This window comes from Oryx dammah, unplaced genomic scaffold (assembly GCF_014754425.2).
Source record: "Oryx dammah isolate SB20612 unplaced genomic scaffold, SCBI_Odam_1.1 HiC_scaffold_11, whole genome shotgun sequence".
In the NCBI taxonomy this organism is placed as follows: domain Eukaryota; kingdom Metazoa; phylum Chordata; class Mammalia; order Artiodactyla; family Bovidae; genus Oryx; species Oryx dammah.
Genome location: NW_024070195.1, coordinates 32,425,400 through 32,440,541, shown reverse-complemented (window position 1 = coordinate 32,440,541; position 15,142 = coordinate 32,425,400). Strand labels below are relative to the sequence as shown.

The 15,142-nt window shown below is 36.0% G+C and overlaps 1 protein-coding gene across 3 annotated transcripts in view; it reads right to left on the bottom strand.

The window, feature by feature from the left end:
- The window catches only part of SUPT3H (SPT3 homolog, SAGA and STAGA complex component), a 399,531-nt gene that overhangs the window by 197,407 nt on the left and 186,982 nt on the right, over positions 1-15,142 (bottom strand). For all 3 annotated transcript variants that reach the window (XM_040249540.1, XM_040249542.1, XM_040249539.1), the window contains exon 3: positions 2,427-2,511. In XM_040249540.1, the coding sequence (XP_040105474.1) occupies positions 2,427-2,511 (85 nt within the window). The remainder of the gene's footprint in view (positions 1-2,426; positions 2,512-15,142) is intronic.

The following is a 15,142-nucleotide window of genomic DNA, read 5'->3' as shown; positions in this document are numbered from 1 at the left end:
TGGTCCTTCAAATCATTGTTCCCCTATAATAATAAATCTGAGTGCTTTTAAGATTTATGTCTCTCACAGTCAGCAGTTTGAACATACATTTCTTTGGGCTTATCCTTTTTTGGAGTTTGCTCAGCAAGACTACAGATTTATATATTTCAGTAAATTCCAGATGCTTTCAGCCATTATGTAATTATAGATAAAGCCTATTTCCAATAGCAAGTAAGAAGATTAAATACTTAGGAATATATCTAGTAAGAAATACATGAAGCCTATAGATGAAAAAGATCAACATACTCATGAAAGATACAAAAGTAGTCTTGGCAAAATGTAGACATTCCCTTTCCTTAGAATGATTCAACATTAAGATACAGTTCTCTTTAACTTGATTTAAAAATTCACACAATCTCTATAAAAATACCAACAAGCTATTTTACAGAGCTAGAAATTTTAAAACTAAAGTTCATATGGAAAAATGAACATATAAGAATAATCAAGAACATACTGAGATAACATTAAAAGGGGTATCTTTAAGATATACCACAAAACTTCTACAATTAAAAATGTTATATTAGCACATGCATAGACAAATAAACCACTGGTATAGCTCAGTTGGTAAAGAATCTGCCTGCAATGCATGAGATCTGGGTTCAATTCCTGGGTAGGGAAGATCCCCTGGAAAAGGAAATAGCAATCCACTCCAGTATTCTTGCCTGGAGAATCCCATAGACAGAGGTGCCTGGTGGGCTACAGTCAATGGGGTTGCAAAGAGTCGGGCATGACTGAGCAACTAACACTTCAACACACAGAACATGAAATCAGAAATAGATCCCAATATATATGCTAATTTAATAAAGACAGGGGCATTTCAAATCATGAAAGTAGGTGCTTTCTAATAAATGATGATGGTTAGGAAACTAAATGTTAACAATGAAACTACACAGGTACTAGAAGACAGTGTGGATGAAATTTCTCTTTAAACTCAGCATAAGAAAGATGTTACTAACTATAATTCAAAATACAAAGGAAATAAAAGATTGATGCATTTGACTACATTAAAATAAAAATACTTGTATGCCCCCCAAAAAACATGTTTTATGTTTTTTGTCATTAAAAACAAAGTCAAAAGAAAACTGCACAGCAGAAGAATATACCGGTAGCATACGCCCCAAGCAAAGGACTGACATGCCTAACATTTATGAGATACAGGACCGGAAGACTTGACAGGAAAATGAGGAGAGGATGTGAAAGCATTTCTAATGGCCAATGCTGGAACAAACTGAGCAATGAACATAAATTAAAATATTACATAATGATTGTAAGAGTAAAACTTAAATATACATTAGTCCATACATATGTACATTAAACATTTACGATGGTGATAAAGGATACCTATTCCTTTCAGAATAATTGCAACTTAAAAAGATGAAAGAAGGAAAAGAAAAGTATACCCACTGATGAATGTTAAATAAGCAATTTTTTTTCAGAGAAAGAATATTTGCACAGTCACAAAATATCTCCCACAAGATATTTATTAACAAAAAAAGGGGGGGAAAAAAAGTAACCTCATCATAGTGGAAACACTCAGCACATATCACCTTATCCAAGTTATCAAGGTTAAAACGGTAATAAACATCAACCACATGAATCCACTGACACGATACACAGAGAAGTCCATCATTTCTGTGGTATTACCACCAAAAAGCGCAGTCACATTCTAACCATAAGGAAGCATCAGACCAACTGACAAAGAAGAGCATTCTACAAAATAACTGTCTTGTAATTTTCAAAAATATGTACGTCATGAAATACTCTAAGGAAAGACTGATCACGAAGACCTGACAGCTCACTGCAGTGAGTTACCCTGGACTGGATCCTGGAACAGAAGAGGGACATTAATGGGAAAACTGATGGAACTCAAGTAAGCTTGGTAATTTTATTACAGTATGATACCAATGCTACTCCTGGTTTTGATAACTGTAGTAAAGTTATGCAGGATGTTAACAGAGGAAGCTGAATGCTACCTGAGAATTACCTGTACTATTTGTGCAATTCTTCATACATCTCAAATACAGGGCAAAAGATCATTTTTAAGTTCTAAAAAAAACTACACTGATATAATGATTTAAAAACAGACCAGCATTATCAGGAGTGGGAGAAAAGACTGATGACACAGGGGTACAAAGGAATCTTTTTGGATGATGGAAATATTTCTATATAATGACTGCACTGCTAGTCACATGATAATACTCAGTCGACAAAACTCACTGAATCATGCACTGGTGAAATTCTGTTACAGGAAAATTATATTTCAATAGAGATGACAAGAAAGAATTTGAAATGTTTTTTAAAAAGACATTAAAAAAAAATGTTGGGTTGCAATGCCAGTATAAGCAGAACACAGAGCAGAGCTACCAAATAAGATTACAGGCTCTTACCAGATTAATTAACTGAGTGTGCACTACATCTTCTACCAAAACTGCTGTTTCATGAAGAGGCCTCCGAGCATCACCTAAAGAAAACCTGCAAAGAAAATCAATATACCATCATTAAGAACTGTAAAACTAAAAATGGCAAAAGTGAAAAATATCAGTTATAATATTCTGCTTAATAAAGTACAAATTGTTCTCTCAAATGACAGAGTAGGTATATAATTTTCTATGACAAAGAATTGCATCTTTCCTACATAAGCTGAAACTTCCAGAGAAAAGAACAGTGTCATCAATGTTATTTGTTGATTCGTGTGGGCATCTTTGAGGGCATTTACTATTTCAAAATGCAAAATTTTAACAACCAATTCATTATATTGGTAACCAGAAAATTATGTTACCATACTCAAATAACTAATACAGTTGGCCCTTCATATCTTCACATTCTGCATCCTCAGATCAACTAACCATGAAACAAAAATACTTGAATTAAAAAAAAAATATCCAGAAAGTTCCAAATAGCAAAGCTTGATTTTGCCATGTATTGGCAACTATTCACATATCATTGACACTGTATTTACATGACATCTACTTTGTACTAGGTATTATAAGTAATCTAGAGATGATTCAAAGTACACAGGAAGATATTGCAGGTTAAATGGAACTCATTATTCTTAACATAAGGGCTTCTCAAGCGGTACAGTTGGTAAAGAACCTGCCTGCTGATGTTAAGAGATGCAGGATTGATACCTGAGTCAGGAAGATCCCCTGGAGTAGGAAAGGGCAACCTATCCCAGTATTCTTGCCTGGAAAATTCCATGGACAGAGGAGCCTGGGGAGTTACACTCCATGTACAGAGGAGCCTGGGGAGTTACACTCCATGGGGTCTCTAAGTCTCTAAGAGTCAGACATGTCTGAATGCACGCGCATGCATACACATACACACACACACACACACACTCTTAACATGTTCCCCAGACACACACACACACACACACACACACACACTCTTAACATGTTCCCCAGCAAGGTGGTAATACCTTGTAGAGCAGAGGTAAGGTTTTCCAGAAGACTATACAGCCTATGAATCAGCATCCAATATATGGTGCAGCTTCTCCCATGCACAGAATTCACAGGTCTAGGAATTAAGGGGTGGTAGGGAGAGGCACCACTCATCATTACTTCTAAAGACCCACTAGCAAAATTGTTGCTTCCTGTTCCCATGGTCTTATGAGTTGCTAGCCTAGAGGTCTTAATTCCAGAGGGAGGAATGCTTTCACATTTATTCCATTGACACAATTATTCCATTGAATGAAACTTAAGACTGCAGCTGAGTCACCCTGGGTTCCACATGCTTCTGAATCAACAGGCAAAGAAGGAGTTACTGGTGGCAGGGGTGAGTGATACTGACTCCCCAGTGGAAACTTGACTGGTACTCCACAGTGGAGGTAAGAAAGAGTATGTCTGGAATACAGGAGATCATTCAGGATGTCTCATAGAATTTCCATGCCCTGTGATTAATGTCAATGGAAAACTACAACCCAATCCTGGAAGGACTACTAACACCTCAGATCCTTCAAGAATGACGGTCTGGGTCTCTCCACCAGTTAAAGAGCCACAGCCAGCTGAGGTGCCTGGTAAAGGCAGGGAAATAGGAAGTGGGAGAAGGTAGTCATTAATGTGAGCTACAATCATCTAACCAGTTACCCAAAGGCACTGTAATGGTTATTCTGTTATGAATACTTTTTTGTCTGTGAATAATTCTTTGTGTGGTTGTTAGGGAAATATCTTGTTTCCTTCCCTCTCTTACTCCCTCATCATGTAACATAAAATGTGTTGGACTTACAGTATTTATATCATAGTCTTTAAGCTAGGAATATTAAGGAGAAGTATTAATGTCACTCATGGACTTAACCTCATCTTCTAGGAAAGGGGTTAGTGCAATTTCAACTGTGTGCTGGAAACTGTATCATCGTAGGCACAATTGTGACCCTGTTATTATCTTTATTTGGAGATTAAGTATATTTTAAGGAGACATGGGTGCCAAGTTGATATGGGTGATGGTTAATTTTACATTTCAGTTTAACTGGACCATTAAGTGCCCAGATATTTGGTTAACATTCGTTTGATATGTATTTGAAGTTATTTATGCATGAGGTTAATTAACATATGAGTCAGTTAACTGAGTAAGGCAGATGGCTTCTCCAATGTGGGCAGGCATCATCCACTCTGTTGAAGGACTGAATACAACAAGAGAGGAGTAATAAAGAACTCAACTTCTCTGTCTGCCTTCAAGCTGAGACACTGGTCTTTGACTGCCTTTGAACACACTGGGACACCATCAGTTCTACTGTTTCTCAGGTCTTCATATTGTAGTTTTACCCTCCCCTCATCACATTCTGGGGCCTCCCCAGTGGCTTAGATGGTAAAGAATCTGCCTGCAATGTAGGAGACTCAGGTTCATTAGATCCCTAGGTCGGGAAGATCCCCTGGAGGAGGGAATAGCTACCCACTACAGTATTCTTGCCTGGAGAATTTCATGGATAGAGGAGCGTGGCAGGCTACAGTCCATGGGGTCGCAAAGAGTGGGACACAACTTAGTGACTAACACTTTCACGCTTTCATCACGTTTTATGTTTTTGATTTCACAGTATACATTTTTTTAGTTTGTATATCATTAACAAATTATTGTAGTTATTATTTCTACTACTTTGGTCTTATAACCTTCATACTAGATGTATAACTGATTTACCCACCATTAAAACATTTGTGTATTCTGAATTTAACCAGCAGAATTTGTACTTTTATATATTTTACCACTACTAACTAGTACCCTTTCATTTGGTATCAGTGAAGTTGCTTTAACATTTCTTATAGACTAGTTTAGTGGTTATGAACTCCTTCAACTTTTACTTCCCTGGAAATTCTTCATCTCTCCTTCAGTTCTGAAGGATTGCTTTGTTGAGCAGACTTCTTTTGGTTGTCAGGAAAACAAGAGTAAACCATAAATTTATTAATACAATTAACTATATAAAATCTGAAAACAAAATCTAAATGATCATCTCAATAAACGGGAAAATCACTAAACAATTCTTTATGATAAAGATTTTAACAAATGAGGAATAAAAAGAATTTTCTCAATCAGATGAAGAGAATCTACCAAAAACCAGACAGGAAATAAAATACTCAGAAGCATTCATACCTTCTGAAATTCAGACCAACATAAGGATTCCCACTATTACCACTTTTAGTCTATATAATACTACGATTACAATTACAACATAAGGCAAGAAAAAATTTAAACTATAAGAGCACTGCAAAGAAAAAACTAAACTGTTTTTATTCATATAAAGAAACAAAGAAAACTACAAAGAAAACTCAAAATAATGGGGAGACAAATTATTTCAATAAATATAAGCCAGCAAGTTTTTCAATTATAAGAGCATCTAAGTAGCATAATTAACACAAAGGCAGAATGAACTCACTGAAACAAATAATGGAGTGTTGGGAGCGAGGGAGATAGGGAAATGATCCTTAAAGGGTATAAACTTCCAGTTATAAGATGAATAAGTTCTCAGAATGTAACATAAAACATGTGACCCAGTATTATATTGCATGCTTAAAAGTTAAAAGAGAGTGAGTCTTAAATATTCTTACCACAAAAATGAAATAGTAATTGTGTGATGTGATGGAGGTGTGAGCTAAAGCTATGGTGGTAATCATTTTGTAATAAACAAGTGTATCAAATCAACATAGACTCAAACCTACATAATATATCAATCATATCTTAATAAAGCTGAGGGAAACAGCACATGAAAGCACAAAATGCAATTAAAATATATATAAATTGACTCTAAACTTTCTGTGAGAGAGTCAAGAGACAAGAATAGTCAAGAGATATATATATCTATTTTATGTGGACTATTTTAAAGTCTTTATTGAGTTTATTAAAATATTGCTTGTTTTATGTTTTTTGTTTTTTTGGTCACGAGGCATGTGCAATCTTAGCTCACCAACCGGGATCAAACCTACAACCCCTCCACTGGAAAGTGAACTCTTAACCATTGGACCACCAGGGAAGTCCCAAGACACTTTTGAAGTATCAAGTGGGAGGAGATAGCCTATAAGACTTACTATAAAGCCAGAGTAATTAAAGATGGTGTTCTACTGGTAAAAGGACAAACAAATCAACAGAAGAGAAAGAGCATAAAAGTCCCTATTAGAGGATAAACACAAAGGCAAAAATCTTCTTTTATGTTCACTGACATATTCAATATTTAATTTTTTGGACTGCCTAAACAAACTTTCCCTTTGGTTATTTTAAGTAAATGGAAATCTCACACAAAAGTACAAAGTTATCAAAACATCTACTTCTGCTTTATTGACTATGCCAAAACTTCTGACTGTGTGCATCACAGAAAACAGTAAGAAATTCTTAGAGATGGGAATACCAGACCACCTTACCTGCCTCCTGAGAAATCTGTATGCAGGTCAAGAAGCAACAGTTAGAACCAGACATGGAACAACAGACTGGTTTCAAATTGGGAAAGGAGTATTTCAAGGGTATATATTGTCACCCTGATTATTTAACTTCTATGCAGAGAACATCATGAGAAATGCCGGGCTGGATGAAGCACAAGCTGGAATCAAGTTTGCAGGGAGAAATATCAATAACCTCAGATATGCAGATGACACCACCCTTATGTCAGAAAACGAAGACAAACTAAAGAGCCTCTTGATGAAAGTGAAAGAGGAGAGTGAAAAAATTGGCTTAAAACTCAACATTTAGAAAACTAAGATCATGGCATCCTGTTCCATCACTCGTGGCAAACAGATGGGGAAACAATGAAAACAGTGACAGACTTTATTCTCTTGGGCTCCAAAATCACTGCAGATGGTGACCGCAGCCATGAAATTAAAAGACGCTTGCTCCTTTCAAGAAAAGCTATGACCAAACTAGACAGCTTATTAAAAAGCAGAGACATTATTTTGCCAAAAAAGGTCTGTCTAGTCAAGGCTACAGTTTTTCCAGTAGTCATGTATGGATATGACAGTTGGACTATAAAGAAAGCTGAGCACCAAAGAATTGATGCTTTTGAACTGTGGTGTTGGAAAAGACTCTTGAGCGTCCCTTGGACTGCAAGGAGATCCAACCAGTCAATCCTAAAGGAAATCAGTCCTGAATATTCATTGGAAGGACTGATGCTGGAGCTGAAACTCCAATACTTTGGCCACCTGATGCGAAGGACTGTCTCACTGGAAAAACCCTGATGCTGGGAAGGACTGAAAGTAGGAGGAGAAGAGGATGACAGAGGATGAGATGGCTGGATGGACTCGATGGACAGGAGGAGTCTGGGTAAACACCAAGAGTTGGTGATGGACAGGAAGCCTGGCACGCTGCATCATGGGGCTGCAAAGAGTCGGACATGACTGAGCAACTAAACTGAACTATCAAAAGGAAATAATTAACTCAAAGATAAAACAATGAATTCAATTCACATCTCTAGTAAAAAGAATATTTTTAAACTACTTTTTATATTATTAAAATGTATAAATAATTACCAAGTTTTATCTCATGGTTTTATAAACTTTTCTTCTAAAACTAATCATTAGTATAAACATGTGAAGTATCTAAAATCAGCCAAAGATATAACTAGGGATGCGACTTTGATGAGTATATTATTTTAATTTTCAGGGTTGTTAGTTCTACAGCTTTAATTTACATGTTTTCTTATATTACTTCTGCCAACTTCTTTTCCCCACAAATAGAAAGCTAGATATTGTCCTAATGGTTTTTGTAAGACAGAAATGAAAGCCGTTGTACCTAGCCATGCTGCTGCTGATGCTAAGTCACTTCAGTCATGTCCGACTCTTCACAACCCCATGGACTGCAGCCTACCAGGCTCCCCGTCAATGGGATTTTCCAGGCAAGAGTACTGGAGTGGGTTGCCATTGCCTTCTCCGGTACCTAGCCATAGTCACTTCACCTCTTTTTGCTCTGCAGTACATATAATATTTTTCAATCACTTAAAGACAAAATCAAAGAAACTGGTAAACTTACACAAATCTTATTTTCTACCCTTGTTATATCATACTACTCACTGATGCCTTGACTGACTTGTCTTGGGATTATTTCTAAGCAAAAGGGTCTGATGCTCAATTTCTTCACATACTGCCTAGATGCCTATAACACCACCAGTATTGCTGGTGAAGCTTCCATTAAAGGTCTTCCAGGAAACTTTCCTGAAAAAGTTGTCTCTCCCTTGGTCTTCTACAGCAACTTCACTGCTATAACACACAAGCTTCTATTTTAGTTTTTATGTAACTTTGATAACTATGGTCACAACAAGCAAGTGGCTTGCCTTCTCACCCAAACAGGTCTGGGTTTCATTCAATCCCAGAATACAGTGTCTCAGTGGGCAGCTGGACTTGGGCAGCAGATTCTGCAATTCCCACTGCATAATGAAAGTATGAAAGAAGCATGACTATCCATGAGGTGAATTTATACTTCTTATTCTGTACACTTAGAGGAGGGCATATGCTGAACAAAACCATGGGACACCTTTCCAAAAAGTCTGCAGAACTTACCACTAAGCCTTTCAGTACTTTTGTGTGTCATGTGTAACCCTAACACAGTCTAAAATGGGAGATATTCTTTATATAGACATCTATTAAAGTAAAAAAAAAAAAAAAACTATTATTAGACAGCGCCGAGTAAAATAGAGTAAGAACTAGTTACAGAAACATTTCCAAAATACAGAAAACAAAGTTTTAAAAATATACACCAAATATTACTCCAGTCACTATGTGTTTCCAAAAACACAACAAAATCTTATTTCGGTAGTTTCTAACCTCAGTTTAAAAAAAATAATGTGTTTTTTTTTTTAAAGGAAGGAAGATGCCAGATATTTGCTATCTTACTCTATGTTGCACCCCTATTGGACATCTTTGATTAGTAACTTATGCCAACATGTTTCCCAAGTGTATTGGTGATACATTCTCAATGTGTCTGAAATTTCTAATACATTATTATTTATCATAATCTTGGGCTAACTTCCAGATCCTATGTAAATGTATACATCTGATGATGTATCTATCTACAGACCCATTCTCCTAACATCCACTTATTACCAACTGCTGAAAACTCATCAACTCTAAATTCTGTTTTTTACAATAATTATAGCAGACTTCAGCTTTTAGAGCAGCTCAAGAAAAACAAACTGGAAACTACAGAGAGTTTTCTTATATCCCCTCATCTCTCCCTGCATCCAGTTTCCTGTTATTTGCATTTTGTATTAGTGAGCCAGTACTGACTGATAAGTTGTTATTAGCTTGAGTCTATAGTTTACCTTAGGGGTAACTCTGCGTGAGATTCTCTATTAGTTTTGACAGATGTATAATGATATGTATGCACTATTACACTATCATACAAATGGTTTCACTACAAAGCCACTGGGGTTGGCCTATTCACCCCTTTTCTTCTGTAATCCCTGGCAATAACTGATCTTTTCACTGTCTCCATAGTTTTGTCTTTTCCAAAATGTCATATAGTTGCAAACACAGAGTATGTGATCCCTCAGATTGGCTTCTTTCACGTAGCATTATGAATTTAACATTCCTTCATGCCTTCATGGCCTGATAACTCTTTATTTATTACTAAATAACATTTCATTGTTTGGATATAGCATGATTTGTTTATACACTTATCTACTAAAGGACATCTTAGTAGCTTCCAAGTTTTAGCAATTCTGAATAAAACTGCTATAAACATTCATTCAAGTTTTGTGTCGGTATAAGATTTTCAAGGTCTTTGGGTAAATAACAAAGAGCGTGTTTACTGGACCATATGATCAGAGCATGTTTAGTTTTGTAAGAAACTGCCAAAGTGTCTTCCAAAGTGTCTGTACCATTTTGCATTCCTATCAGTAATGAATACGAGTTCTTGTTGCTCCAGATCCTGTCTGGTATTTGGTGTTTTGGATTTCTGTCATGCTAATAGCTATCTAGTGGTGCTTCATTATTGTTTTAAGTTATAATTAATTCATTAACAATGTACGATGTGGAGCATTAACACCAAATTCATTTAACAGCTGTAACTGTAAGAAAAACAAACTTTTTCAGCAAGCATATACAATGCGTATATTTATCCTTTTTAAGTCATACACACATACATGTAATATTAGTACAAGGACACAGCATAACACAAACACGAAAGAGAGATTTCAAAGAGGTAAAAACGGATCAAACAGTATTTTTTAAGTAAGTATCATTTTCTTTGGGCTTCCCTTGTGGCTCAGTGGTAAAGAATCCACCCGCCAATGCAGGAGACGCAACAGACATGGCTTCAGTTTCTGGGTCAGGAAGATCCCCTGGAGAAGAAAATGGCAACGCACTCCAGTATTCTTGCCTGGCAAATTCCACTGAGAGAGGAGCCTGGCAGACTACAGTCCATGGGATCGCAAAGGAGTCAGTAACAACTTAGCAACTTACCAACAACAATTATTTTATTTATTAAAATGAGAAAAAATTGCTCTGATTAAAAACAGATATAAATAGAGAATGAACTTATGGTTGCTGATATGAAGTATGAGGGTAAGAGATAGTTAGGGAGTCTGGGATGGACAAGTACACACTGCTATATTTAAAATGGATAACCAACAAAGACCTAATATATAGCACAGGGAACTCTCCTCACTGTTATGTGGCAGCCTGGATAGGAGAGGGGTTGGGGGAGACTGGATACATGGATATGTATGGTTGAGTCCCTCTGCTGTTCACCTGAAACTACCACAACACTGTTAATCGGCTATACCTCAATACAGAATGAAAAGTTTAAAAAAAACATATAAATTATTAGCTTTACCAACACTTCCAGTTTGCCTGAGACAGCGATTTTGCAAATTATTTTCTACCAAATAAATCAGCTTAATTAATACTAAAAGCCAGAAAATTTTATTTTTTAAGGCAATGAATGAATAATACATAAAGTTTGTATACTATTTACTTTCAAACAATTATCTTATTATTTTAGTTCTAGAGTCCCCAAAAAAGCATGTGGGGAATTTACCCCTTCATTTGGAGATTAAGTTTTTCCATGTTGCGGAGTTGAAGACTAAGTTCATGGTAGTCAGTGGGGGAGGAGTAGAGACCCAGATGAATGTCACTGTAGTCACTGCCTCCACTCAAAGAAGAAACAGCACCCAGCTGAATGAGGGGCCAGAGATGTGAGCCGAGAAAAAACAGATACAATTCATATGGCCAGTACCCAATTAGGAAGATTACAATAATGCAGCTAAAAGTCCCGCTACATCCTGGTCATCAGCTACAAAGAAGAGGCAATCAGTTATGATGAAAAGAAATTAGAATGAAAGTTAGATGACCTGGTTCTGGTTCCTACTCTGTGGCTAAGAAGTACCGTAACCTCAGGCAAGTAACATTTCTGGGGACCTCGGTTCCTCAACAATGAAAGAAGGGGACTGGATTCAGTGATTTTTAAGATGCGTTTTCAGATATTTACTTTGGACTATGAAAGCAGCTTAAGCCTTAAATCCCTCAAACTTCTATCTTTAAGAATTGAAAGAAAATTATATTTTTAAGAAAATCACTTTTATAACTCTTGTAAGAAAGTTAAATCTTACTAAACTGAGTAAACTGGGCAAAAATCATGAAATTAAGAAAAAAAGAAAAAAATCTGAATGGGTAACAGAATGAAATAAACAAATAAAAATAATTGGAGGAAGAGCAATAAAGCGACAATTTATTTTTGTCCTATAAGTGGAAATAATTTCCAAGAAGCATTCCACTGCCCCCTTAAAAGAGAATAAAAACAAAACAAAGGAGTGCCTATATTAAGGGAAAGTATCACAGAGTTTTATGTTATTCATTTTTAGTATATTTGACAGGGTCAGCTTTTGAGTCTAAAATACTTGTTTTCAAATTTTCAAGCCCTGATTAAGAACAGGACTGAGTAAGTTCTAATTAAAGAGATTCTTCGATTAAAGAGATCCTTTCCCAATTTGTATGTCTGTCAAGGCATTACACTGGACACTTTAGCTTACAATTTTGTCAATTATACTTCAGTAAAGCTGGGGGTTGGGAGGAGAGTCTGAAAAAGAAGCCAAGGAGGTAAGTTTAGTAAAAATCTGTGACAGAGAGCCTGCTAGAGCAGTCCAGAAGAACAGCAGGCCCACAGGCAGATCTGCTCATAAAGATCCAGGAACCAAACTTAAAAGGACAAAGAGACATTTCTTTACTGCCTTGTGTGCGTCTTTTTGGATGCTGAGTTGCTTTCAGTACTTACCACTGGCTACAAACTCTAATGTGGTTAAATTATTCTGGATACTGTGGTTAAGTAATTGCTGTGGTCTTGGGAGCTAGATGCTTTTTTTTTTTTTTTAATTACTTCTGGTTTTCTGAACGTTTTCTACCTCAGGTAATCGACATTACTTTGGAATGGACCACTGTGACTACTGCTTGGTATTAGAAGGCCCTGGGTGACTTTCTGTCCCCAAAAGAAAGTTTCCTTTTTCTCTTCAAACCACTTATTTGATTATACTTTTATAGGCTAGGTATTACTATAATACCCAGGAATTTCTCCTAACTGGAATTAGAGTGAATAGCAGGCTAGAGCCCGAGCATACACTCCAGTCAGCTAACCTGGCACCAGACAGCACATGCAAACACAGACATCATACTGTTATGTCATTCTTACCCAATATTTGTTGAGACTGATTTACCCTCCATCCAAACGGGGGAAAAAAAGTACAGAAGTTTGACCATGAGCAGTCATTTAAGGCAATCAGACAGTCATAAACACATGCAAATTCTCCTTACTCTTCAATTTTTAATACCACTAACCTTTATAACTCTATGAGATTATCTACCTGTTTTCCAACAGAAGAAATGAATTCAATTAGCAACGGCTCTGAGAAAGCCAAAGTGACAAGTAAATTAAAATAATCAAACAGCTAAGACAACAGTTTTTCTAGATATGATCTTTTTCCATTCCTTGCTTGATTTTCAATATCCATGCTCTTGTCCTTTAGTTTAGTGTATATTCACATGTAACTAAAATGAACTTTGAGAATTATTTTTAGGATTTTATAACCTTCCATGAAGTAAGTATAAATATCTTAAGATAAAAGGGCTTCTCTGGTAGCTCAGTGGTAAAGAGCTAATGTAGGAGACGTGGGTTTGATCTCTAGGTTGAGAAGATCTCATTCTTGCCTGGGAAACTCCATGGACAGAGGAGCCTGGTGGGCTATACAGTCCAAGGCATTGCGAAGGGTCAGACACGACTTAGCAACTAAACAACAACATCTTAAGAAATAAGAAAAGCAAAGATTATGAAATTATCATTATGATGTGAAATTTACAATACTGATGGGGAAAAAGATATACAAATACATACATTTGTTTAAAGTAAAAGTTAATACAGGCTAAAACTTTGAAAAAGCATTTAAATAACCTACAAGTATTCATTACTGTAGGCATTAATACCCAATCAACAAGTATTTACTGAGTGCCTTGAATGTGACAGGTAATGTTCCACCTGCTTAGGATACATCGATGAACAAAATAGGTTAAAAAAAATGAGTAGAGTTTGCATTCCAATGAGGAAGGGATACCAAACAATATACATGATAAATTACTAAGTAAATGGCTTATATGATAAAAAGATGACAAAGGAAAAAAGAAAGCATAGAACAGAATGAGGAAATGGGACATGTAGACACCAGAAGGGAGACAGTAAATATCAAAATGGACATTTATTAGTTTCTGACATGTGAAAGAAATGGCTTTTAAGAAATAGGAAAGAGAAAAAAATCAGAAACCTAGGTTAAAACCAAATGCTCACCTAGGAAAGCTCCGCTAGAGTTATGAGGGCATGAGGCATAGAATTGTGCCTCCAAGGAAGTTTATGAAAATGGCCTCATATCTGTATGAATTTCTTCTAACAATCCACAGAGCAGTTTCTCTCACATATCCTGCATTCTGAAGAAGCAAACAGCCCTGTATTCAAACTCAAATGCACAACAGCATAAAGCGACAGATTATAAGCACTCCTTATTTCAGGACAAAAAAGAGAATGAATGAGAAGTATACCAATCTTTGCATGTTAGGTCAGCGAAGGACCTAAAAGATTGAGTCCATCTTTTCTAAAGAGAGGGAAAATAAAGGTCAGGGAGGTTAAATAACCATCTCAGGGTCACAAATCCACTTACAGGTTATTTCGTCCACTATTCTTTTTCTGCAATACCATATTAAATGTATAAAAACTGTAACAAATTAGACAACTTAACCTTCAATGCTCATTTATCAAAGATTATGATTAACAAAAATAATATAAAGGAAATTTAGGTCAATTACTTTATAAAACTAATTTTTTGAAGCTTTTAGAGAGATATGTAATAACTTCAAGCAAGTTATCTTTAGTCCCTTAGGCTCTCGAAACATTAAATTACACAAGGATTTAACTATCTTATAATTGCCGCAATGTAACAGTAAAAATTAACTTTCTATAAGATTGGATATAGACACAGCATAATAACAAATTTCACCCAAATTTTCAAGCATATTTCATGGACTGGGTATCAGAGATTTTTGCCTAGGGCATTAGCCATAGTAAACTTGAGAATTACATGCTCTAAGATGGTCACTTAAAGATAAGAAAATTTTGCACCATACAGATATTAAAATAACTAGCAAAATGTGGCACACTATTT